At 46.6% G+C, this 23,027-nt stretch overlaps 1 protein-coding gene across 1 annotated transcript in view; it reads left to right on the top strand.

The window, feature by feature from the left end:
* The first annotated feature begins 1,352 nt into the window (after positions 1–1,352).
* The window catches only part of LOC146785923 (fetuin-B-like), a 196,654-nt gene continuing 174,979 nt past the window's right edge, over positions 1,353–23,027 (top strand). The window contains exon 1 of the mRNA XM_085635321.1: positions 1,353–1,703. Within this exon, the coding sequence (XP_085491447.1) occupies positions 1,488–1,703 (216 nt within the window). The 5' untranslated portion in view covers positions 1,353–1,487. The remainder of the gene's footprint in view (positions 1,704–23,027) is intronic.

Genomic DNA, 23,027 nt, shown 5'->3' on the forward strand with positions numbered 1-23,027 from the left:
CACCCCCAGCCACTTCTAAGCTTAGCCTGACACACCCTTAGAGCCCTCTGCTCATCAATTAGGCATAGTTCTGAGAACGCTGAACCGACGATCCATAGTCATCCATAGGCTATTAAGAGTATAGTACCTGAATATATTCTGTGACATAAATATGTGTCCTAAGTATCGCCTAAAAAAATCCTCACTAAAGTTAATAACAGAAAATCTACATCAATTGAGACACTAAGGGGCATATTTACAAGGAGGCGATAAAAAATTATCGCCACTTTTGCGGCCGTTTTCGGCCGAAAAGCGGCGATAATTTTATCGCCTAATCAGCAAGGTCACGCTAACGTGTGAAACCTTGCTTTAGCGTCAGGATTCCTAACGCCCAGCTTTGCATCTCTAATGAGATGCAAAGTGGGCGTTCCTGACCTGGCATGACAGGAGAAATGTCGCTAAGCGACAATTCTCCTATCAGCAAGCCTAACGCTATGAAGCATAGCATCAGGAAAAGTAGCGATAACTCCTGTTATCGCTACTTTCCTTACGCCTGCTTCAGGACTGACTTAGCCATGATATCCTATGGAAGGTGGATATCATGGCTAAGTTTGTGAGTCCCTATCAACTAGCTAACGTGAGACTATCGCTGGGTTTCCAGCGATAATCTCACATTAGCCAGTTAGCGCTAGGATTTTTATCGCTGATGAGATAAGCGTTGCTAATAGCACGCTATCTCAGCGATAAAAATCGGCGCTAGCCGGCGATAATTATCCGAGCGCTAAGTGCGCTCATCGATAATTATCGCCGGTTGTTGTTAATATGCCCCTACTTTCGTAAAGAACATTTAGGACAGGATTTGTGTGACACACAATAATTTTGTATTAGATATTCTGATATTCAATCCTTTCGAGAAATTCGTGTCTGGGTTCCCTAGCCCACCATCTTCCCAGGTAAGCTAACATCACTTTTGGAGTGTGCAGGAGATTTGCTGACTGGACAGGCATCTTGTCTGCAACATCTACTTTGCTAACATGTTTTCTTTTGAATTCTAAAAGCAAAGCTTTTTTGGAACACTAAAAATGATGAAAAATTATTTAATATATGGATATGTTTATGGATTAATAGTGTTAATTGAATTAGTTACATGAAATGTTTTAAAAGACAAAAAAGGAGCTAGTCCCTGAGACTGAGAACTCAGGTTGAATAAATTTTATGAGGTATTAGACAAAACTTTGGCACAAAGATATCTGCTGCTGACCTTTTGCATGAAAGTGACCAGTTGCACATGAGTTTTGACTTTAGCTACACATCACAGATCAATCATTAACTCCAAACTGTGCTGGTTCAGCTCGGGTTAACGTCAAGGCTGCATTCACCTCTGATTAAAGTGGCTTTATAAAAACATTTCAACCTGGGCTGCATTTATTCCCATCAAGGGTTAGTCCTCAGGGTAGCTAGTTCAGCAGCTGAGAGTGGAAAGAACCCTCCTTCAGACTTTGAAGAACATGAAGCAGTTTGTCCCTCTTCTATGTCTCACACTGCTCTTCCTGAGCGGTGCCCTCAGCTCTGTGCCTCCCATCCCCCCCATGCCTCTGATACCCGAAGACTGCAACGCTACAGTATTTCAAGCGGGTCTGGCCCTGGAAGAGATCAATAAAGACCGAGATGAAGGTTATGTTTTCGGCCTTTACCGGGTAGCTGATGCACACCGCCAACCTGTGGTAAGAAAATTAAAACTTTGTTTTTTGTCACCTTCAGGAAGATGAAAGGCTGAAAAACCACAGAGAGGGGGGTCTCTGCAGCAGACATGTTGACCTACTAAAAAAAGAAAAATAACTTTTTTTTATATAGCGCGAATACTGCAGATTGAAAGAATACTCATTTTAGCAACCTCGGACAGATGATTTGGTCTAGCCAGGATTCAAACTAGCCATCTACAGAAGTAAGCATTCAGCTCACTCAGCCATCTTACTTGCAGTGCTAAGCAAGTTCATGAAGCCACCTTATCAAATAATGACGTGCATTTCTCTTATCCCCCTTAAATGGGAGAGATTTGGAAAGGGGGGTGGGTTTTTGCTTTTTGTGTCTTTTCTCAGGCAGATGTGTTTTTATAAGTTCATTTTAGGAGTTCTTCTCAATGCATTTTGTTAGGTAGCTGAAAAAGTAACATTTCCACTGCAAAATTACCTTCCATTCACCTTTCGATTGTTGGGACATTAAATGTCTCATCGTTTTCCATCTTCACCAATCTCAATGTTAATTAATCCAGTTGTTTCACACATGCATAGTTATTTATTCTGTTTTCTATTAAAACTATTTTATTACAATTCCAAGAACATTTAAAGGGGCAGAAAACAGCACACAACAAGGTAAAAGGTGATGTAATAATATTTTAAAAAGCAGTACTTCCCGCTTGTCAAAAACTATTATTTTGAAACGTTTTACAGCAGGTTTTTAAGCTGCTTTAGGCAGGTTACACATGGTAGGCCTGAAACTGTTTTACAGGCCAACCCTGTGGATTGTACTATAGGTGCTGCAGTCCACAGGAGGCTTTTAACTTCCAGACCCTGTGTGTACATCTTCCCCCATACTTGGACCTTGTAGGCAAATTAAATATGTCCATTGTGGAAAGCAAATTTAACACTGATTTAAAGGGGGGACATGCACTTTACTACTGTTTAGTAAGGGTAAAGTTCACAGAGCTAAACAAACAGCAAAACAAGGGTCCATAAAAGGTGAAAAATCTGGCATGACAATGCGGAAAAGGCAGTTTGCTAGAGAGGATTGCACACATTTCATATTTTGACAAAAAAAAATGCACTTACTGTTAGATAAAGAACATCTGCAGTGTGCCACCAATCTTCGGGGCACCTTTTGTGTACCACCATGATTATCTATTATCAAATAATACACACCATAAGTGAAAAACTAATGAGGAGGTCAATATTTAATTTTAAACAAACCTGGATGTAATTTTATCAAATCAGATGCACTGACAGGGCCCTTGCTTGCTATATTTCTTTATAGATAAGACAAAAGGAAACATTGCTTTCTCTATACGCCATCATGAACTGTGGGATGTTGGAAGACAAGTTCTGATGAAAGAGAAAAAAACATAGCAACCAAAAAAAATGTAAAAATTGCTTGGGTAGGTTCTAATGTATTCTAATAGCAAATAGAAAAGGATATAATGATCGAAACAATAAAGTGTATCACATTTCTGGAGGCAAGTAGCCAGGGAATGCGGGATAACACATTACTTTTATTACATATTTTCTAAGTGTTTGTTTTCTCTGTTTCTGAATACCATCCCTTAGGGTTGTGAAATCAATAAAATGGCAACTGGTTGCTTAAAGGCAAACATTTTTAGCTTTCTAGAGTAAAACCGTAAATTTCTTTGTTTGTCCTTTGAGCCAATGTCACTGCTAACCTGTAATGCTGAGGCATTGGCCACTCCTGTGTCTAACAATCTATCTTTAGTATAAATTTGAATTTTTATTTGAATTTTGTATCGCCCACTCCAAGGTGCAACATAGGTTTATTCTTGCCCATCTATGAAGGAACTCACTTATCTGTTTATCTCTTTGAGACTGGGCACTGGAGATCTCCTTCCAAATACTGGATGAGGAAAAGGCATTCAGCAAGGTTATACGGGGCAATTTGTGGGCTTTGCTCACTAATTCTTGCCTCAACTATTTAGAGGGTTGGTAGTGAGTCTCTATGAGTGCCCATTGGCACCCCTTATTAGCAATTTGCCATTTCAGGGGGATTTTCTATTGAAGTGGTATCCACCAGTGCTACTACCTCTTTCCTTTGGTTTTTGCTATTTAAATCAAGATATTCATGTCTCAGATGATGGGGCATAGCAAAATACTCTAAATCAGTGGCTCTCAACCTTTGGACCTCTATGGACCCCCAGTTAATCACTACTGGATCCCGGAAACAGCCACTGAACCATTATTGGAAGCCGGTGACGCCATACTGAGTCATCATCATCATCAGACTTTATTCGGTCTTTCCGACCATCAAAGTAAATGGGCATACAGTACAATACAGTCAATGATATTAAAAAGCAGAACTTAACGTATTATACTATAAAGCCTAAGATGATAACAGTGTTAAATAGCATCTTAATTAATAAAATCCCTATTTACATCAAACATAGAATGTACTGTTGACAGAATCTCCCCAAAAATAAAATCCAAGTACAAATACGCACAAAGACCCTTGCCTGTGGACTATACAATCTAAAAATAGGAATAATAATTATAAAAAATTAAGAAGTATTAAACATCAATATCATTAGGAGAAATCCATCAGATAAAATCTCAATCTAAAACAATATTTCATATATAATAGCTCATTTGCTAGAGCCAGACAACCTTTCCATAAAAGCCTCAGGAAAAAAAAGTGCCTTTCAAAGTGAATAAAGCGCAAGAGTCATGTATAAGGATACTTTGAACCATGCAAAGGAGCATACATATCTATATGGACCTCAACCAATCTCTAGGCCTAGCCCTAATGCAAAACTATGCAATGACTGGAAACCATGATCAAAATCTAAGTAGATTGTGCCTTATTCCTGTATTCAATTTACAAAAAAATGGGAATAGAGACATCAAGTTAGACTAGTAGCTGAAGGAGCTAAAGTTGCATCACTTGATAAGGTTCTGCTTGAAACGTTCTGTATTACCAGCCTCCTTATGAGCCACATTTTCCCCAAGAATTTGGCCACTGCGCATACCACCACCGACCTCATATCTGTTCGGAGGATGCGCAGTGCCTCCTGATGGCAACAGGTTCCCAGTTGTCTACAAACAGGGGCTAGCCATTTTTGTCTTACAGATTTGTAAGACAAACATGCAAAAAGAACGTGTTTTGTGGTTTCATTAATCTCAGGGCAACATGGACAGTGACGTGATGTAGCCAACATGCCACTGTTCCATGATCCCTTGAGAGATCTCAAAGGGAGACAGTCAAACCTTAATTGAATGTGTAACTTTCTTTCCTGAGGAATAGTAATAAGCTCGATATATTGCTCATATATACCAAACAGCTTGAATTCCAGGAATGCTAACGTAAGTCGGCCTACTTATGTGTGTGTAATAACTCTCTCTGCCACCCAATTTCAGTAGTGCGACTTAACCCACTCTCTGCTGGGAAGAGAACTGATATCTGTTACCTTCCATAGATTGCCCAGCCCTAGTATTTCAAGCCATTTCTGGATGTTATTAAACCAGACAATTTTTTTAAAACGGTCAAGCTTAAGCACTTTGTCCATGGCAGCTGAATAGTGGAAAAGCTCAGGAGTCTGTTTTAGGCGGAGCCAAAAAAGAAGTGGGCGAAGCCTCGCCTTATCCACTATTGTTGTTCTGCCCATATCCAACCTTAATGGAATTAACAGGGGGCCCTGGGGGAGAGAACAGAGTGATCATAAAAATGTGTTTTCAGTACGAAGCAAACCCTCTAGGTTGTCAAAACCCCAGAGTTCTGCCCCATACATGGCTGAACCAACCACCTTCTGGTCATATATCTGGAGCGGGGCAGCAATTGGTCTTGTTTGTGACGCTCTATGCTCTAAAATTAAGGCCCCAGATGTTTTCCTCTGCTGAAGATTACGCTTGGAGATATGCAGTTTCCAGGTTAAGTTCTCTGTCACTGTTACACCAAGATATTCAAAGGAGTCCACTCTTTCTAATGGAATCCCACCCAGTAACAATTTCCCTCTGAATGATTTGCGCGGATTCATTAGCAAGAGTTTTGTCTTAGTAATGTTAATTTCCAGGCCTCTCGATACACATAAGGACATAAACCGGTCAAGTAGTAATTGGAGGTTACTGGGGGTTTTCGAGACCAAATGCGCATCGTCCGCAAACAACAAAGTGGTTATTTTTTCACTCCCCAACAAGGGTGCATCTGCATGAACTTCCGCTAGATGTTTAACTACCCCATTTATGAAAAGCAAAAATAGAGTAGGGGCCAATACGCAGCCTTGTCTAACCCCTCTCAAGACCTTTATTGGATACGGCAACTGCCCTTGGTCCCCCCATAATACTTTTGCATAACTTCCTTCATGCAGCCGTACTAAAAGAGCCAGAATGTCATGTGGAAGCCCCAGATCATAAAGGATTTTCCAAAGTTTGGCCCTGGGGATAAGATCAAAGGTTGACCTTAGATCAATGAAGGCAGTGTAGAGACTACCCTGCTCTAATGTTATGGTCTTCCAGGCCAGTAAGGAGAAACGGAAGACCTGATCAATGGTATTAATTTTCCTCCTGAAACCTGCTTGGTAAGGAGAAAGTATATTGTTCTCCTCCATCCAATCGGTAATTTTAGTGAGCAGGGCACGGGAGAAAACTTTCTGCACCCTGTCCAGTAGGCTAATTGGCCTATAATTGGAAGGCAGCGACCGATCCCCCCTTTTAAAGACCGGTATAACCTCTGCTCCATGCCAGGATGGAGGTACGGGAGCACCAGCTACAATACCATTGGCCAAAGACCTGATGTACAATGACCAGTTTGGGATATCCGATAGAAAGACATCACCAGGTACACCATCTGGCCCAGTAGCTTTGCTTTTGAGTATGGAATTAATACTTTCAACAATATCCGCTAGTGAAAATAAGTCATTAATAGGCTGCATGCTGGTATAATCCATAGACTTACCATCGATGTACATCCTTTCCAATCCTGAATATACTATTGTGAAATGATCAGACCAGGCTGCTTCTGTAATGTTGTTGGTCGGCTGTCTGGGTCTATCCGCATCTCCCATTGTTACAAGCCGCCAACATTGCTGGGAGTCCTTTCTTTGGCAAGCATCTCAAATCTGTATCCATCTGTCCTCAACCCACTCCTTTTTAGCTTCCCTTTGAATCTTTTTGTATGCACTCCTAGCTAATCTAATATTCACTAAATTCTTATTTTTGATCTCATCTGCCAGATTTAACCTGGCTTCCTTGCACTTTTGATAATACCATGAGTGCTGCGGGGTAGTTATTGGTTTCTTACGCTGCGGCCTCGAACAGATGAAATTAGATGCTATTTGTTTAAAAAAGCATTTGTGGGTTTCTGTGATCAGAGCAAGATCCTCTTGCTGCTCAATACTCCTTTAGAGCTTTATGGTGGTTTCTAGAAGAGCTTGTTTAATAGCATCGATCTTCGTAGCGTCCATTACTACACTCGCCCACTTTAATCGTCTGTTGTCATTTGAGGGATACACGTCCATCGACGTAAGCCTAACCCCCAGACTATCAGTATATTTACTCCATGGCGTAGTCATGGCAAGCTCAGGTGGATTGTGGTCGCTATCGATGGTTATACCAACCACCATGTCTTGTACTTCCGGCCACAGCCTCACATCTAACAAAATATAATCAATTCAACTCCTAGTGGTGGTTCTATTGAAAGTATTAGCACCATTCCTATCGGATTTAGTAGGGCAATTTTCTGCCCTAAGCCCATACTCTAAGGTTATAGCCTGAATCTGCAATGCTGTTTGAGACTATCTTCTAATCGGAGGTAGATCAAGGGAGGGAACATTGCATTGCACCTCTATCGGATCGCAATATGATGCATCTATCAGATCCAGCTACTCAAATGAAGTGTTAAAATATCCAGCTACTATTAAAGGTGACGATGACTCTCTCTCCTCAAGAATATTTTCCTGCACTTGAAGAGTTCTCGAACATGTACCTGCCTTGGTGCCCCGAGCATAAACATTAAAAATATCCATCATCCTACCATTTTTACCCCTGAGACTTATAGCAAGTATATCAGGGCTATTAGTCTTAACCTCTTTAATAGAGCAAAGCAATTCCATTTTAACCCATGTCACCAAACCCCCTGTGGGCCTTCCTGGATGACTAGAAACTGCCGGCTGGGAAAATGTCACATACTCTGGAATAAAAATAGGTGCAGTCGCCCAGTTTCTTGAAGGATACATACATCGAATTGCTCAATATATTCAATTCAGTGGGGAGTGCCAACTTTGATCTTAACCCAGCGACATTCCATGACAATATACGAAATGTAGGTCTCCACTCTTCTACTCTCGGGGAAGCTACTTGATAAGGTTCCTCTAATACTTCGCTGGCCTGAGGAGGTGAGGAGTTTACTTGCTGATCTGAACATACCATTAATAAGGTTTCACTGGTAGATTGTGAGGGAGTAGTGGGCTCTGGACAGTATGTCAGCATCATAAGTGACTGAATAATCTGAAGCTCTCCTAACAATGGTGCCACTGGGGTAAGAGGGTTACTCCTGTCATGTTGGTGGTTTAGGTTCACATAGGGTATGGTATTGGTGCTCAGCAGTCAATCATTCTGGGCTAGAGATGAGTCAGATTCCATCAGGGCACCAACCCTTCTATTATCACACAACTGTAATGAAGTAAAGGGACTGTATTTCATCTGAATATTGGTGACTACAGGAGAGCATGTTCTTGCCTCCACGGCTGTAAGATTATGAGCTAGCCCCTCGTCCCTTAGATGGAGTTCAATAGAATCTGTAGGCGAGGAGCTATGTGATAATATCTTTGCTCAAAGAATATCGTCCCTAATTAGTGATCTACAGCCCCCTATTTTTCTAATCCAAAGAATTGTTTTGTTGAGCAGTGAGTGTTGGTCTTCATGATCTCCTTTCAATTTAATTTTAGGCACGTTAATCATAAAAATACTCTTGGTTGAGCATTTCTCTAGGCTCTGCCTACAATTTGAAGGGGATTTGTTCTCATCCTGTATTGTTCTAAAATGGCTTATGTTTCTATGTGTGTTCCTATTTCCTAATGGGCAGTAGGCTGGAATATACATTAAAGGAACTATGTCACTCACAGGCATAGTATTGACACTTTTTTCTGTTGCTGGAGCATGGCTTAATGGGGGACTAATAGATGGTACAGCCACTTGGTCTCTGAATTGCTCCTTATTTACAAGTAGCTTCACTGGGTTAGAAAGCGCTAAAATAGTGGATTTTAGTGAAGTAATTTCTTCCCTAAGTTCTATAATGATCTTATTGACATCACATCCTTGTATAGGCTGCTGAGACTGAAAAACCTCCCCCCTCCTATCTACTACCTCACTTTGGGTAATCGTACAAACAACATACAGAGTTGGAGATGGAGTACATCCCAGTGACTCTACACGCTCTCCCAGCATTTGTTCTGGTTGTTCTTGAAGTGGTGAGTATCAGTTTGATAGAGGGATAGTAGTGGTGATACTGCAGTCACTTCTTTCATTTCGGAGAAGGTAGTGATCTCAGTAATGGACGAGCTGCGTGAAGGTATTGACATCAACCTTCCGCAAGCCCTGATCCTTCTGGACCTGTCCGCCGCCTTCGACACGGTGGACCACTCTATCCTCCTTAACCGTGTCAGGGCGGCGGGCATAGAGGGCTTGGCCTTCTCATGGCTTGAGTCCTTCCTTGCCGGGACAGCTCAAGCTGTCCATCTGGCTGGCTTCACTGCGGCCTCCCGTAAGGTGGAGTGCGGGGTCCCTCAGGGCTCATCACTTTCCCCTCTTCTATTTAATTTATACATTTACCCCCTTATTTTTATGTTACAACAGCTGGAGGTCACGGTGTTTAATTACGCCGATGACCTCCAGCTAATCTTCAATCTTTCCCACTCATCTTCATCCGCCCAAAATGTCCAGACAGTCATGACGTTCATTTAGGATTGGATGAACTGCAACCACCTCAAACTCAACCCGGACAAGACCGAGCTGGTCTTGACCGGAGGTGGTTGCAGTCCGTGGTCTCCCTCCTGTTGGCCCCTGTCACTTGGTGCCCCCCCCACTCCCCGTACCTAAAGTTAAAACTCTTGGGATTTTCCTGAACTCACAACTTTCTGTTCGTTCACAAGTTGGTTCAGTGGTCTCTTCTTGTTTTTTTTCCCTTAGAATAATTAGGAAAGTCTCCCGCTTCTTTTCTCCCTCTGCTTTAAAAATTATTGTGCTGGCCATGGTATTATCGCGTATCGATTATGGCAACATAATCTATAATGGGGCTCCTGCCTATGCGATCCACCGCTTGCAGTTGGTACAGAACCAGGCTGCTCGCCTGATCCATGGCCTACCTAAATACCATCGGGCCACTCCACTGCTCAAAGCACTACACTGGCTTCCGGTGAGAGAGCGCGCCCTTTTCAAACTTGGCTGCCTCACTTTTCAGGCTAGGTCGGGTACTGCCCCCGAGTTCATATGCTCAGCTATTAAGCCCTACCTTCCGGGCAGAGAACTTCGCTCCACTCATATGGCTCTTTTAGCTACCCCCCGTTTTAAGAAACAGAAGTCTGGTGGAGCGAAGTTCGCTGTTCTTGCTCCAGTCTTCTGGAATTCCCTCCCTGCTGCCCTTCGCACATCGCCTTCCTATTTACAGTTTCGGAAGGATCTCAAAACCTTCCTATTTGTGCGAGCTTACACTGCCTAGCCCTTCCAGCTGCTGCCGTCCACTGCATCACACATAGCGCCATGAAACCGCTTGGTAAAAGAGCGCTCAATAAATGTTTTTAAATTCAAATTTTTTTAAATTCAAATTTCCTGCACTACTGTATACCGCTCGAGTAGAATATGGGAGAGCCCCTAATTCCCCATTGTAGGAGAGTAGGATCTGCACTTATGTTGCCCCCACTTCTTTTCTGATGTTTACACTGGTTTCTGGCTATAGTCTGGCTGGGTCCCTGCTAAACAGGGCCGCCCCCAGCCTCTGTTCTCTCTAAACAACTTGGAGTGCATATTAGATGCACTAGTGATTGGATACTGTGGTACCTTAGGAGCCCCTAGTATATGGTACCTTAGGTACCAAGGGCATAGGTACTTCACAGGCCTACCAGGGGCTGAAGCATGTATTATGCTACCCCTGGGAAGCAGACTAAATCGGACACCACAGGCCTGCTACTGCAGCCTGGGTGAGGTGGTGTTAGCACTCCTCACTGAGGTATAGGTTCCCTATCTCTCACCTTACACACACATATAAACCTATCAGTCACCCCTAAGGCAGGCCCTAACAATCCTGAGGGCAGGGTGCTTGGTTTCCATGTGAGGGGGTGCCTCTGCCTGAGCAGGGCCCCTCTGCAGCTCTCAGAGCCCATTCTCTGTAGCTGTTTTTGGATGCGGTTAAACCATATACTCTTAAGTGCATTATAACATAGCGGTAAATGCTACCTTTGGGATGGCTGCATCAAAACATGTCGTGTTTGGTGTCAAACACCTTGGAATCATACCCCCACACCAGTAACTGGTGTGGGAGTATGATCCCACCCTTCTAGAGGGATAGACATGTACCCACTGTGGAAACACGGTAGAATCCTGAAGAGCCCTGGCATCACAAAATGGATGCCACCAGAACAGACACTGGGCTGCCCTCCTGCTGCTGACCGAAACTCGCAGTGGAGGAGGCCCAGCAATAGGCATCCTGTCACAGGGAGGTGTAACCACCTTCCAGACAGGATTTAGTGTATTGGGGCTGGGTGGGTGCACCCCTAGAGTGCTTTGAAGTCCTGCACTGAGGGAGCAGTAGGCTCCTCTGTGCATATGCCAGCTCAAACCGGTTCAGGGGCTACCAGCCCCTGCTCTGGCGCGAAACTGGACAAAGGGAAGTGGGTGTAGCCACCCACTCCCCTGACCCTCCATAGGAGTGGTCATAGAGCTAGTCCCTCCCTTCCTTGTAGTATAAGTTAGGGAACCCTTGCCATTGCAAACTAGATATCCCTGGACGACGCTCTGAAAGAAGAATCCTGGACCTTTGACGTTCCACTACCTTTGGAAGACTGAAGAATCTCCCTTGGAGTCAAGGAGTGACTCCCCTGCTTGGCAGGCATCAAAACTTTGCATCAACGGTCGCAAACTTTCCCGCTCCTGCCGGAGTCCGAAGTCCTTGCATCCCCAGAAGTAAATTTCCTGACTTCTTGACAGCCATTGTGAGTCCCCAGCAAAGCTGAGGCGAGTGGGCCCCACGAGTGATGAGAAACAGTAATACCCAGGTACGGTGCACTATTGTCAAGTGCAACCCCTTCACGACATTGTACAAACTTGTGCATTGGACCACGTATGGCCCAAGCTTCCAGCAGGATTTCTTCTGAAAATCAGAGGCCTACCTCATCTCGAGTGACCGTGGACTCCTGGTGAGTGAATCCTCCCTAAGCGTCTTTGCGATCCCTTGCCGGTTGGCTTGTGGGACCCTGAAGACTTTTCTACAGAACCAAAGGATTCCCCTGGTTGCTCCAGGCCTGCCTTGACTTACCCTCGCAGGGTGAGTCCCTCAGACCTTGTTGGTCTGCATCGCTGGCTTTCTTCACTTTCCACAAGACTTGCTGTTGCCAAGGCTTGTTGGCTCCAATCTGGTTGCCGGCACCTCAGTAAGCTGCAGACTTTGTGGGAAAATCTGAATCCAGCTCCTGGTTGTCATCAACGCCTCCTGGACCTCGTGGCTGAAGAGCCAAGACACCCGTGATCACCTGAAATCACCCGACTACTGTGGGCATCCAGCTTCCTGACCCCGGGTCACTGGAAAGTGACTTTGAGCACTGTCTCCTCTGCTTTCAGGTCTTCTTTCTTCATAATCCAGCCTTGGATTCGACCGGACACTTCTCCTGTCTTCACAAGCAGCAAGTCTTCTTTGGCTCCCATTGAAAACGACGCCACGACCCGACACCAAAAGACACCTATGCACCCGGCTTCCCTTGGTGAGGTAACTCGAGTACTCCGGTGCTCCTGTGTGTGTTGGCTCTAGAACTATTTACCCTGTAAGTGACTTGCTTGTTGACTCTCCCGCAGTATCCTAAAACTTTAAAATTCCAACCGCGACTTGATCCATTGAAGTCTATTGGGATCCGCAGCTGTGTTCTCACACTGCATGCGTCTCCCGTGGGTCCTTTACTTACCTGCCTTGGGTGGATTAGTGAGGCCCCAGCGCTTCTGAAGATCTTAGGCCTTCTCCCTTCTCAAGTCGTTCTTACTATACCTCTTTTTTTAGTATATGGTCTGGTACGCCCCTAGGGCCCCAGCCCTATAAGTGCTTAATTTGTTGTAAAATGTTGATTTGTGCATATGTCCTTGACTTCTAATCTCGTGAAGAGATTAGTAGAGTGTGTCTAGTAATAAATACAGATATATTTTATATATATATACCTGTGTGGTGTCCTTTCATTTAGTGATTCAAGAGATTATAAGGTAAAACAAGCTGCTTTACATTCCTCTGAGACTTAGCCTGAAGGCTGCTCTCCACAGGTACCACTAGGATAGCTTTCTTTAAAAGGTTGTCTTAAACCTATCTACCATAAGAGTCGAATTGTACTGGTGCAAAGTGGTCACTTTAACTAGTGACCAGCATATACCAGGCCATCTTCTCACACCCATCATTCCCCCCTATAATGCTTTGCTTGTTATTATTATGCCTGAGTGTTTTTGTGCTTCATGTAGTGCGCCTGGTAAAGATAGACGGATTTCACTTAGTTTTACTGACATGATTAGAATCCATATTTGAGAACACAAGGGGACCCAAAAGGTAATCAAGGACCTTGGGTAGTTATGTTTTAAAAGAAACAGTGGTACTTGGAAAGAGAGAAAATACACTTAGGATAAATATAGTGCAGAATCGAAACTATATTGTGTTTTGGGATGTCCAGCCGGATAACCCTATTTATTTCTTGAATGAAAAAATAACAATTACAATGACATACTAATGGTGGGACACAGTCCTGTATCCTTTGGGGAAAAAAAGGGAGAGACAATACATGTAAAACAATTACATACAAAGGGGCATTTTCAGGCAAGACGTAATGAGCTTTGTTACAGATCCAATGTAAAAGCTTTTTGAGTAACAACAATTGCACTCTTTTAACACACTGGGTATGGAGGTCACTCCATATCTCTTCTCCGGAGGTCCCAGGCAGCTCTGAGTGCATTGTCACCCTGCCACAATCAATCGGTGGATTCCCCTACCCTTGGACCGGAACTCCCGGCCATTTACAGCCCGGTTGCCTCGCCTCCTTACCTCAACTGGATTACCCATTACGGCTTTGGTTCCGTGGCTTGGCTTAGCTGTTCGGCACTACCAGTGTGCCTTTTTCCGTACCCTTGGTCTCTCTACCCTCGGTCAGGAACTCCCGACCTGTCACCACACAGGTCAGCTACACCTGACCTTGCTCCCGTTTGAGCCCTGTCTCATTCAGCCGGCCACCTGGCCCTGCTCCCGCGACCAGTTGCTGAGATCCCCATGGCAATTTCTTATGCTCAGGCCAGCCAATTATTCTTGTCCTGATGATGATCCTAGTATTTTAGACAGGATCGAAACGTCGTCGACCCATGTTAACAACTTGCACATTAAGCCAGTGTGTTAAAAGAGTGCAATTGTTGTTACTCAAAAAGCTTTTACATTGGATCTGTAACAAAGCTCATTACGTCTTGCCTGAAAATGCCCCTTTGTATGTAATTGTTTTACATGTATTGTCTCTCCCTTTTTTTCCCCAAAGGATACAGGACTGTGTCCCACCATTAGTATGTCATTGTAATTGTTATTTTTTCATTCAAGAAATAAATAGGGTTGTCCGGCTGGACATCCCAAAATACAATATAGTTTCGATTCTGCACTATATTTATCCTAAGTGTATTTTCTCTCTTTCCAAGGACCACTGTTTATGATTAGAATCCATGTCAGATAGAATTGCTGGTTCTATATTAGCGGGCTGACTAGCTATTCTAGGTGGAGTTGAGGGGGCGCAGGAGGATATGGGTGAGGCCAAAATATCATGACAATCAACCAGTAAGTCATCAATACGATCAAAAACACAATTTTTAGCAGCTGACTTGTGTGCCATTTTGGCTTTACTAACCTTCCTACGACCCCCTTCCAACTCCCCCCCCCTCCATGTTATCACTCTCAGTGGCTTTTCTTTTCCCCATATCAGAGATGGACTTGCAAGCAAGGAGGACAGAGACTTCCACCCCCCCACCCACGAAACACAAGATGCTGATGAATAAGAACACTATTTATAACCATAAATATTTAGACAACAAGACTGATCATACAACAGCAGCAACAAAAGAATGTAAAATGTTAAATAGGGCAAGTTATCTTCCTCAATGTTTCTAGAACTCACAGTTTGTAGTGTCCAAAGTCCTCGTATCCAGCAAAGTCCCACTTGAGTGAATTAAAACAGTGAGTCAAGAGCGGTGGCCCAGCCTCTTCCGAGCGATGACAGGCAAGGACGGGTCCGCCCTTGGCCCGGGCGCGGCTTGAGCGCGTCCCGCGGTGTGGGGGTCTTTAGCGCTTTTAAGCGCGAGACTTCAGGGCTTACTCCTCCCTCCTGGGAGAGCAGGGAATGCTGACCGATGAAGTCCCGCAGCTGCTGGCCACCAAAATTAAGGAGCGCGTCCCGCGGTGTGGGGGTCCTTAGCGCTTTTAAGCGCGAGACTGCAGGGCTTACTCCTCCCCCTTGGGAGAGCAGGAAATGCTGACCGATGAAGTCCCCCAGCTGCTGGCCACCAAAATCAAGGAGCGCGTCCCACGGTGCGGGGGTCTTTAGCGCTTTTAAGCACGAGACTGCAGGGCTTACTCCTCCCTCCTGGGAGAGCAGGGAATGTTGGCCGATGAAGTCCCCCAGCTGCTGGCCACCAAAATCAAGGAGTGCGTCCCGTGGTGCAGGGTCTTTAGCGTTTTTAAGCGCAAGACTGCAGGGCTTACTCCTCCCTCCTGGGAGAGCAGGGAATGCTGGCCGATGAAGTCCCCCATCTTCTGGCCACAAAAATCAAGGAGCGCGTCCCGTGGTGCGGGGGTCTTTAGCGCTTTTAAGCGCGAGACTGCAGGGCTTACTCCTCCCACCTGGGAGAGCAGGAAATGCTGGCCGATGAAGTCCCCCAGCTGCTGGCCACCAAAATCAAGGAGCCATTACTGGAAGCCGGCAACCCTAGCCTAAGCATTTTCGTTGATTTGAACATCAAAATAATACACACAAAAATGCGGAAATAAACATCCATCCAAAAACACACAAATACTGAAATATTTCCTTTAATTCTTAAACACATATTAAAAAAAATCATTTTTTTTTTATGGGACAGTTGGAGCTTTCCTAAAGTCAACTGAGGCCACTTATTGTCCATACTGTATTCTGTTGATGTATTTATACTGGTCCCACAAATCAATCTGAGGATACTAACTTAATATTTAGCCTCCAATTTCAAATTCCCTCACATTTACAACACGTTTTAAAATGTTCAATTTTACATTTTGCTTCTTTATTTATATAAATGTTAATAATCTGTTAATATTTATTTTTCTAAGCAGCCACAGACCCCCTGAGTAGGATTCAGAGGTTAAGAACCACTGTTTCAAATTATTTAAATATTGGGAAGTGCAAATCTCCATTAGGCCGATTTGCAAAGCAATACCACAGGAGTACTCTTTTATTAAATATTTTCCTATTAAGAACATTGGGCATCAGTAATTCACAGGATCTATACACACTTACATCATTGACAGTACAAATATCGTTTTACCTATCCGAAAGCACCACTTGTACACAACTCCGTTTATCTTTTATCTACAGCACCCCCTACCGCCCTCACCACTTTCCTTCCAATACTTTTATTCCGACCTTCAGACATCTTCCGATTGTGGTGGGTCACAAATATATCCCCTGAATTTGTTCCAGTCTCCCCAGATTCTTGCCCATTTTTGGGGACATCCCCGATGTACATACACTGCCCTTTCTGCTACCATGGCTTCATCCATATCCTTACACCATTCTCTCAGCGTAGGAGACTCACTTGACCCCCACCTCCTTGCTATATTTCTTTTAGCAACCATGGTTCCCAGTGTTACCCAATCCTGCGCCGGGTGGTTAGGTCAGTCGGCTCCCATATGTTTAAAAAGCAACGTTTCGGTTCTGGAAGCACTGAGTCCCCCACGGTTTGCGACATAGTCCTCATTATCTTGATCCAATATGCCCTAATTTTCGGACATTCCCAAATCGTGTGGTAAAAGGTACCCTCCTCCCCACATTCCCTCAGTCAGAATTGATGCGCAGTCATCCCTATTTTGAAGAGGGTCACTCTGGTATAGTACGTACGGTGAAGCACTTTCAGTTGTATCAACCACATGCGTGCCGCTATTGCCACCTAGGGGACGACAGCACCTCCTGCCATTCTCCCTCATCCAGCTCTCCCAAATCTATGACCCATTTCCGTCTAAGCGCTGACATAGGGTCCGGTAGATTATTTACCAGCTTACGATAGGTGAACGAAGTGGCCCTTTTATGCATATATTCAGTCAGTAATCTATCCTCTAAGGGAGTGGCCTCGGCCAGGACGGTGCCTGCAGGTATAACTGCCTGTAGCGCATGCTTCACTTGCATATATCTATAGAATTCTGATGCAGCCTTTACTATTCTTCAACCGCCCAAGGTGCTGAGAGGTCCAGAGTGGAGTCATTTGTGTAATAACCCCCTTCCAACCTAGCCTGGCATGTGCTTCATACCATATATGTACCGTGTGTGCTGTTGGCCCAATCAGATGTTTGGATCTTGTTCTATTATACAGCACAGACATGACTCCATCCTCTCCCAGGCCCTGTCTATCCGCCTGGAATGCCGTGTCAGTTTGAGAGGCGTGCATCCAGCTATTAATCACTTTTAATTGGGCCGCCCAGTAATAGAGTTGTATACTCGGGAGGGCTATACCCCCGTCGTACCAGCTTCTGACCAGCTTTACCTGTCCAATGCGCGCCGGTTTATTTCCCCAGATCAGGCCTGAAACTTCTGATGCGATTGTTTTAAAATAGCTCAGTGGCACTCGAAACGGGGTATTCTCCAAAACATACAAAAAACGTGGGAGTGCCATCATTTTAAAAAGTACCGCCCGTTCCAGCATTGACAACGGCAGACCGCGCCATACTCTCGCATCACGCTGAAACCGCTCCAGGGGAGGTCTAAGATTTCTTTGCTGGAAGTCCTCAGGTGTAGATGTAATATGAATACCTAAATATTTGAAGGTCGTCTCCGCGACCTGTAACGAGCAATCCCAGGGAAGCAACGGCATCGGACCATGCAATACAAATAGGACCGATTTGGACCAGTTGATGGTGTATCCGGATACCCGCCCGAATATTTCACAGATATTTAAGAGCGTTCGGATAGAGCATTCGGGGGATGCCAGGTATAGCAGCACATCATCCGCATAAAGGGAAATGCGGTCTTCCCAGTGTGGTGCCCATCGAAGCCCACGAATCATCGGTTCCCATCTGATCCACGCCGCCAGCGGCTCCAACACCAATGTGAAGAGCAGCGGGGACAGCGGACACCCCTGGCGCGTTCCCCGCGTCAGCGGGAAGTCTCCGGATATGTGCCCATTGGCCGCCACATGCGCTATTGGGTTAGCATAGAGCATCCGTATCCACGCACAGAATTTGGGGCCAAAACCGAAATGTCTGAGGACTGCAAAAAGATACGGCTACTCTACCATATCAAACGCCATTCGCGCATCAAGAGAAAGGATAACCGCCGGTTCCTGAATGTGGGACATGCGCGCTATTACTCCCTGTAGCTGCCGCAAGTTAAGAGCTGTGCTCCTATTTGGCATAAACCCAGACTGGTCTGGGTGAATTAATGTCGCCAGATAAGGGGTCAATCGTGCCGCCAGTAGCTTGGCCAATATCTTGGCTTCGGCGTTAATTAAGGAGATTGGGCGGTAAGAGGAGCACTCCTCAGGAGGCTTTCCGGGCTTCGGGATTGCCACTATGGTGGCCACTCGCTGATCTCGGGGAAGCTCCCCCACCGCCAGGCTCTCGAGATACATATTCAAAAGATAGGGAGCCGTCACGGCAGCAGTCTTTTTATATAGTTCAATGGGCAAACCATTAGGACCCGCTGCCTTTCCCGATTGCAGGGAGCCAATGGCCAATTGTACCTCGTCTACCATTAGGTCAGCTTCTAAGAGTAGGGCTTCTTCTGGGGATAGTCTAGGCAGCTTAACATCCTGGATGTACGTCTGTGCCTCTATCGTGTCTGTAGTCGTCTGCGATTCGTATACCTGCTTAAAATGCCCGGCTAAGATATTCACTATTTCCTCCGGCGCAGCCACCAACGAGTCATCTGGTGCTCGCAGCCGTGCTATCGTTCTCTGCGCTCGTTCCTTTTTATCCAGCCAGGCCAAAAGTTTATTAGCCTTATCGCCTAATTCGTATACTGTGTGCCGCGTGGCTTGGATCCGTGCCCTAGTCGCCTCCAACTGGTAGTCCCTAAATTCACTTTGTTTGGCGCGCAGCGCCTGGGACGTCTCTAAGGTCGAGTGCTGCGCATGTTGCTCTGTAGCAGCGCGCAGGTCTGATTCAATGTTGTCCAGGTCGGTTTGTTTCGCCCTCCTATGGCTTACCACCGAGGAGATGATCTGCCCTCGAACCACCGTTTTTTATGCCTCCCAGAGAGCACTCGGGGACCGAACTGAGGAAGCATTCTCCTGGAAGTAATGTTGTGTTGTCGTGAGTACGTCCTCTGAGATCTTAGGGATTTGTAGATATCCCGAATACACAGGGTAGACACGCCTCCGCGCTTTGTGATGGCGCGTGTATTTTAACATGATGGGTGAGTGGTCTGAAATGCCCCGAGGGCGAATGTCAACATCCACCACACTCGCAAGATCTCCTGCAGCTGTAAAGAAATAGTCAACACGTGACAGACTATTATGCACCCCCGACTGAAAAGTGTATTGCCTCGCCTCTGGATGCCTGTATCTCCACACATCTGTAAGCCCAAGAGCCTCGACCAACCCCTCCAGACTCGCCGTGCCCGTCTTGTTCTGTCTGGGGGGGTGTCTATCTCTGGTTCCATCGATCACCGCATTAAAATCTCCACCCACCATTATCACCCCCTCTGGAAGACTCAGCAGAAACGCGCTAAGTGCCGGAAGAGCCACCGATTGAAGGGCCGGGGGGATGTACACGGACACAATATTGTATTGTTTCCCCTCCCACTGATAGGATATTGCCGCAAAGCGACCCTGGTCATCCGTCTGTGTATGGTGTATGACCAGCGGGAACTGTTTACGCACTAAAATCCCCACACCCATGGAGCCTGAAGAGAACGCCGAGTGTACCACCATTTTGTACCCCCAGCGATCCAGAGCCTTGCAAGCCAAGCCCATCAAGTGCGTTTCCTGCAGCAGGGCCACCGCTGGTGCACTTCTCCGTAAATATTGTAGAACAAGACCTCTCTTTATTTTATCCCCCAGCCCATGTACATTCCACGTGAGCAGCGTTAAGGGGGCTACCGGGGACATCCCAGTCATCTGCGACTTGGACTCAGGTCGTTTCTGCATCATCCCTGTCCCTCTCGCACCTCCTGTTCCCTCTCAGAATCATGTACGTCTGCATCCATAAGATATCCCTATTCCTATAATGGAAGTGTGCCATACCCGCCCTTCTGTAAAACTGAACCCCGAACAAAAAACACCAATATTTAGTTTCCCCCTCACCCACCCATCTCCCTACCTCCCCGCTCCTCTAAACCAAACTTTCTCTGACATGTAGTGGTCCCTCTGGTAGGGTACATAGCATATCCAATAGTTGTTGCAATAAAGACCCCAACCACTGCATCTGCAATTGCATGTTCATCATAATTCGGCTACCCCAAAGAAACCAAAACAAACCATCCAAAACCCAGAATGAAAAACATCCCCCCTCTCCCACCCCCCTCTGCGTCCCTGCCAGACGGACCCCCAACTATCTGCCACCCCAACTTAGCAGAGTGCTTTACTCCCATAAACAGTACTTGCGTGCGGGGGAAAAGAAGTCCGTGGAGCACCGCCGCTCATCCCCTCCTCAAATAGAGATTGACAACAGGAGCGTGCCACAGCCCCTCCTTCAGTCTCGTCGTTGTAGTTCTATACCCACCACATTCGAGTGGTAGGATCATGCTGTAGATATTTGGGCCCCGTAACGTTCACCTTCTCCATCTTGGTGAAGCCATACAACGTCTCTTTGTGGAGGTGCGACCCAAATAGGCCATAAGACCTGACTTTATTCCGCGGTTGCAGTCTGTAGTGGATGGCCGACCCCCTGCTCCCCTTCTTGGTCCTGGGTGTCACCATCTTCCCTGCGTTGCTGCTGCTGCCTCTCCGTGCCTCCGGGTCCTTTCACACGCCGCCACCCCTCGAGCCACTCATGGGCCTCCTCTGGGCTTTCAAAAAACCAGGTTTTTCCATCCGCCACTACACGCAGCTTTGCCGGGAATGACACAGAGTAGGACAGTTCCCTGCGTCTAAGTTCTTTCTTTCTGTCAAAAAAGCTCCTGCGATGTTTGGTCACCGCTGCCGTGTAGTCCGGGAAGAATGACACCATTGAGTTCTGGATCCGCAGCGGCGGGGCCACCCTCGCTGTTTGCAGTATAGCATCCCGATCCCGGAAGTTGAAAATGCGAGCAAGGACTGGTCTAGGGGGAGCCCCTGGCTTGGGTCTGCCCCCCGGGATTCTGTGAGCCCTCTCCACAGAGAAGAAAGTTGAAAGTCCTCCGGGCTGGAGTTTGCGTTTTATGAGATCTTCAACGTATAAATCCATAGCTGGACTCCCTTCATTTTCGGGAATGCCTATGATACGGACGTTGTTGCGCCGAGAGCACCCTTCCTGGTCGTCCAGTTTTTCCAGCATAAGCTTATTTTCTGCTTCCAACTGACCCACCCTTTGAAGCAGTGCGGTGGTGTCCTTTGAGAGCGTTTTTGTCACCTGTTCAACCTCCGTTACCCTGGCCGTCATCTTCTGAAAATCTGCCCTCAGGAAAGAGACATCAGTGGAGATGGACCCCACCGTGGATTGCACTTTGTCGAGAGCCGCCATAATATCTTCCAGCGTCACTTTCGACGCTCCCTCCAGCTCAGAGCTTTTGGCAGGTACGTCTTTGTGCTCGGGCGGAGCGGGAAGGTCTTTATTGTAGGCGTATTTATCCAATTTGCCCTGCGAATGCGTCCGGGGACCCCTGCCCCCCATGTTCGCCCACTTGCACCCTGCGCTAACCGGTAGTCGCCGCCGGCTGCCACGGGGGTATACTCCACGCGCGGCCTGTCGGGTTTCCCGGCGCGCTGGTAGCTGAATCCAGGTGGGGCCTCAGACCCTCGATGTGCCTTCAGTAACTGCGTCCAAACACCGCAACACGAACGCTGCGGCTAATCATACAGTGCTGCTGGTGCCTTTAACAGATTAGCGTGGGTCCAGGGGCAAAGTTCGTAGGCTCACTAGACACCCTTCCTCTGCATGGGCTGCTACAGTATTATTGCGCGCTCCACACCAGTCAATAGAACAGTTATAATGCCCACCTCTACCTGCACGAGGCCCGTCTCTAGAAGTCCCCTTTGATCTCGCGGACCAGCCCCTATGCGTATCTCACAAGCGAGATGTTCGATCGATTCGTAGTGCCTAGATCCTGGTCCTCGCCATGTCCATTCCCTCGCACTCTGCAGCACGGGTCTCGCTGCTCCTCGTGTGTGTGCATCAATCCGCCATCCACACAGGTGCCACACATGTCCTCCACGCTAGTAGCAGGGGTGCCGGGTCAGAGGTTGGGGACCAACATCCAGTGCCCCCCTGCAGCCCGGGTCCTGTGTAGTTTTTCTGTGCGCCTCCGCTCAGCGATCACCACCGGGGCAGCACTGGCCGCCACCACCACCGACCCGAGCGCGCACCACCTCCGTGCCTCCCTTCCTGCCTCGCGGGCCGATGCAGGTCCGCACACGCTTCGGGGGGGAGCATGGGGGGACAGAGATGACCCTTCGATGTAGCCGCTAAGCGCACTCAGGCACCAGATCCAGTCACTGCCTCCGACCCGCGCCCCACTTGTATTCCGCGCTGTCTCACCGCTCACATCCGCCCCCAACGGTCCACAGCGTACTCCAGTCCCCGGCTGCCGTCATGCGCTCAGGCCACAATCTTCAGCGCGCACCCGCATGGGATCCGTCCGTCCATTCTTTTCGGAGAGCAGCGTGATCGGCGTCCTTCACCTCCGGCTGCTGAGAAATGAAGTTTGAGGTACCATTAATGTTCGGATTTATGATCGGATTGATCGGGGAATC

Source organism: Triturus cristatus, chromosome 11, assembly GCF_964204655.1.
Source record: "Triturus cristatus chromosome 11, aTriCri1.1, whole genome shotgun sequence".
NCBI lineage: Eukaryota > Metazoa > Chordata > Amphibia > Caudata > Salamandridae > Triturus > Triturus cristatus.